Source organism: Oryzias melastigma, linkage group LG20, assembly GCF_002922805.2.
Source record: "Oryzias melastigma strain HK-1 linkage group LG20, ASM292280v2, whole genome shotgun sequence".
Classification (NCBI taxonomy): Eukaryota; Metazoa; Chordata; class Actinopteri; order Beloniformes; family Adrianichthyidae; genus Oryzias; species Oryzias melastigma.
Genome location: NC_050531.1, coordinates 14,567,711 through 14,571,684, shown reverse-complemented (window position 1 = coordinate 14,571,684; position 3,974 = coordinate 14,567,711). Strand labels below are relative to the sequence as shown.

General features: G+C 38.8%; 1 protein-coding gene across 1 annotated transcript in view; it reads right to left on the bottom strand.

The window, feature by feature from the left end:
* rec8b (REC8 meiotic recombination protein b) overlaps positions 1-3,974 on the bottom strand; it is a 12,026-nt gene that overhangs the window by 1,525 nt on the left and 6,527 nt on the right. Inside the window, exons 8-16 of the mRNA XM_024280534.1 lie at positions 3,653-3,734; positions 2,713-2,776; positions 2,407-2,599; positions 2,149-2,277; positions 1,679-1,751; positions 1,310-1,455; positions 1,153-1,192; positions 994-1,069; positions 821-922 (exon numbers count right to left, since the gene is read on the bottom strand). Of these exons, the coding sequence (XP_024136302.1) occupies positions 821-922; positions 994-1,069; positions 1,153-1,192; positions 1,310-1,455; positions 1,679-1,751; positions 2,149-2,277; positions 2,407-2,599; positions 2,713-2,776; positions 3,653-3,734 (905 nt within the window). The remainder of the gene's footprint in view (positions 1-820; positions 923-993; positions 1,070-1,152; positions 1,193-1,309; positions 1,456-1,678; positions 1,752-2,148; positions 2,278-2,406; positions 2,600-2,712; positions 2,777-3,652; positions 3,735-3,974) is intronic.

The window sequence follows — 3,974 nt, the reverse complement described above, 5'->3', positions numbered from 1 at the left end:
TGCTCAAAGGGCTATGAGACGATAGATTGAAATCCCTAGGATGAGTTTCAATTTGTAGAGATACTAAAGTTGTTTTTCTGTTTTTTTTATCTTTTTTAAATTCCAAATAGTGGTCACTTCCTGAGGTCAAAGATCAAAGAACTAACAGTTGTTTTTGTAGACTTAACTAAGTGGCATGTGGGCGAAATTTCGTGAAGATCGCTCTAACAGAAGTTGTCCCATACTGTGCAAAAATATAAAAGTCACCAAATTTCATGCTTGCCAAAACATACAAGCCATAGGACCTGTGGCCACCCCATAATAATTTCAAAACTTCCTTTGGATAACCCCGACATGTGTGTTTCATTCATTCTTTTTAGTTCATTTTGTCAAAAATTCATTTTTTTCGGGTAGTTGCGTACACATGTTGGTGGATGCTTCACTAAAACATGCAGTAAGAAAGAGAAATTGCAAAATCAGTACGGTCCTTGCAGTGCAGGACATAATCAAAACATCATTCAAAAAACAAATTTTAGCCAAAATGTCAAAACGGAACAGTCACATGATGACTACTGATAAAAATGATCCAAGAAAAGTATTAGAAAGTGTTAGATAGGACAATTCCCGCATGATCTTGATTGCCAGGAGTCAGTAAGTTTAGAGATGGAAAAGCCTGGAGCTTACTTTTATTCCTCAGGTGTACTTTTTAATTTGAAATACGAATTGATCTACTTATAAAAGTGTGTCATCTTGCTACACAGAAATAGCCTTTACTAGTTATTCATGTCTCTATCAGTGTGCACATGTACGTTGGGGCTCTCGCATGTTCTGCAGCGAGTACCTCAACATGTTCCCGTCTTCAGTGTCACTGGGAACCTCAGGCATCGCGATGTTTTCCTCCATGATGGGCTCCATAGATGGCTGGACCTCCTCCTGCAGAGACCTGCACTCAAACACCACAGAGTGAAAACTTTCTTACTTCTTCCACTAGACTGCTGTTCCTCTGACACTCACCATCTGCTGGTAGGAGTCAGCACATCGCTTGAAGATTTATCTTCTTTGGACAGGTCATGGATCACATCTGACATAGCTTTTCACACACAGACAAAAAGTAAAATATTGTTTGATTGTGCAGCTTAAAATAAGAGCTAGACAAAACTGCAGCAAACTCACATGAGTGCTCTGAAAGTTGGAGTCCTGACATACCAGACATCTAAGACAAAACAGGAAAAAAAACAACATTTAGAAAAAAAAAACCTGCTGTCAAATTTACAACTTTTTTACCAAAGCGAAGGACATAATCAATCATCACTATCGACCACCCTCTCACCTCCTTCATGCGTGAGTGCCTTCTCTTCCTCTCCGCCCTGAGAATTTCCATGCCCTCCTCCTCCTCCTCACTCCGCCTTTCTCCCGGCAGGACGGAGACTGAGGCCTGCTGTTTCCATAGCGACAGGAGGTCGGGGTGCAGAAGAGCTTTGAAGGAGTTAAAGGTAGAACATATGAAAGGCTCTTATGGTTAGTTTGTACCAGAGCTGTGGCGGGAGACCACAGTGCAGTTCAGGGATGAATCCAACCGCTCGAGTTGGAAAATTACTAACGAGGAGAAAATTTGGAGAGTTTCTTCAATAGCAAATGAATAAAACAGACTTCTTAAATAAATCTTTCATGTCTAAATCTTTTTTGTCTTGCTACCAACCTCCACAGGGGGCGCCAAAGAGCCGAGCAGGAGTGTCACACTTGATAGAAGTTAAGTCCAGAATCACCTCAGCCTGACAAGAAGATACATTACATTGACAGCATTGATAGAGAACCCTTTGAAATGAAGAGGTAGAAGCTTAAGGGAAGGAACAGGAGATTATGAAGAAGAAAAAGAAAGGAAATGAAATCAATAAACTCTCATCCACTGGCTTTATAGATAGCAGCAGTTTCATTAACTGGAGTTCTAGTGAATCGATGCTTTATTGGCAAGAAGTTGATTACAGAACAGAAGAGACTCCCAGGAAATTGTGCATGCAAGTATTAATCAACATGCAATGGAGGCAGATGTATTAAATTAAAATTAGATTTTTACACTAATATCTAAAACAAACCTTATTTAAAATCTGAAGTATTTAGTTTTATTGATTTTTTGTTGTATTTTCTTGAAGTGATGCAGGATTCATCTACCAGATTCAGCGTCTCAGTCTGTGGGTTTCCAATCTGCTCCTGCATGGCGCTGTGAGATAACTGGACCTGTGCGTCTGCAAAAACCAGCTGTCTTCTGCGTCTGCTCTTCCGAAGAGGAGGAACTGCCACCTGAGAGTAGAGGACCAAAGTTAAAAAAAACAAAAAGCAAAACATTTTCATCACATATTCATTAAAATGTATCGCTTTTTAATAAAATTAAATAAAGTCTGTGGTTCGTCAGCTTCAGTTGCAGCTCACCTCTTCATCCCAAATTCCCGCTGGTTCATCTCCGTGGGTCTTGGATGCTTTTCTGGGTGGAGTTGGCATGGCAACGTGTTGAGGCGTCATCTCCAGAGCAGCAGCGGCTGCAAGACGCTTCACCGGTTGATCAGCCTCCTCGTCTAGCAGCGACACACTGTCCTGCTCCGCTCCTAACATAGTCTCCTTTAGCCTGAAACCAGAACCATGCATGCGGTTGGTGAAGATTCCTGCTCTTAACTGGAAGAGAAAAAGAATGAGCTCTAGCATCCCTATGGAAGGAGCAGAAAAAACTGTCAAACTCACTGATCAATAGAGGAAAGGATCCCCTGGTCTTTGATTAGGTCCTCCGTCTGATGCCGCTCCACTTCTGTTTAACAAATATTCACAACACAGTTAAAAAAATAAGGCATTTTTTTCAAAATTTTTTTAGACCAAAAAAGCTTTTTGTTCATAAAAAACTACTATTTATTTATCATTTTAATTGCAATTTAACTTGACAAATTATTCCACAAAGTTGTCCATATTTTTGCAAACTAGTCTGGGTTTGGGCCATTTTGGGGCAGTTTCCTGACGACTAAAACCCACGAGAGCCCCCAAATCACATTTAATGTTTAGATAAACAGACTTTATTTATGCTTTTTTTAAAAATGAAATGTTGCTTTTAAATATTAATAATAATTGAAGGATATCAGGGTTATATTTTTCTAAAAACATCGAATGAGATGCTCCTGGTGCAACAGATTTATCTTGAATTAAAAACTGAAAAGACAAATCAAACATGGAATTTGTATGAAAAGTAGAATAAACCATTCACTATAATTTTGCTCAGTCATCTTTGATGTAAAAATCTAAATAATCTAAAAAAAATGACCCAAGAAAGCCAAAGATTGGAGAAATAAAAATGTAGCTCCAGAAGAACTTGGTTTGGAGACATTTGGTTAAAAGTTTGTGGCTTTTTAAAAAAACTAAATTAAAAGCCCACAAGGTCTAACTACTCATGATTTGTCCTTTTTTGTCTTTGCTCAGAAACAATCTGTTCATAAAGTAGGACACTTCTAAATTCTGCCTCCACCCCCCTGAGTTTTCCATTTTCCAGAAGATAAACCTTCTCTTTTCACGACACATTCAGTCCAAATTGCTTTCTTTTTTTACTCTTCACTTACAATAAAATACATTTCTTTGCCTCATGTCAACAACAACAGAAGACACAAATATATTCAATCAAACTCAGGAACACACACACCTTTCCAGAACAGGTCTGGCTGCTCCATCAGCAGGTCGATCTCCTTGGCAGTGGCTTCAGGGAGGTCATCTCCCTCAAAAGGCTAGCAATTCAAAAAGAAAACTGATGCTGAGAGGTAGTCATGTATTTTTTGTCAGTTTTTGTGTTTGGAATAATGAATGAAAGGATCTTAATCCCAGTGGCAGCAGAAATACAAACAACACAGATCATCAAAACTAAATGGGGTTCAGCTTCCAGCAAAGGTTCCTCGTTCTGTCCACTGGTGATAAAATAAAAAGTGTTCTTCACACTATGCATGTTGAGTTAAAAAATATTTTTTTTT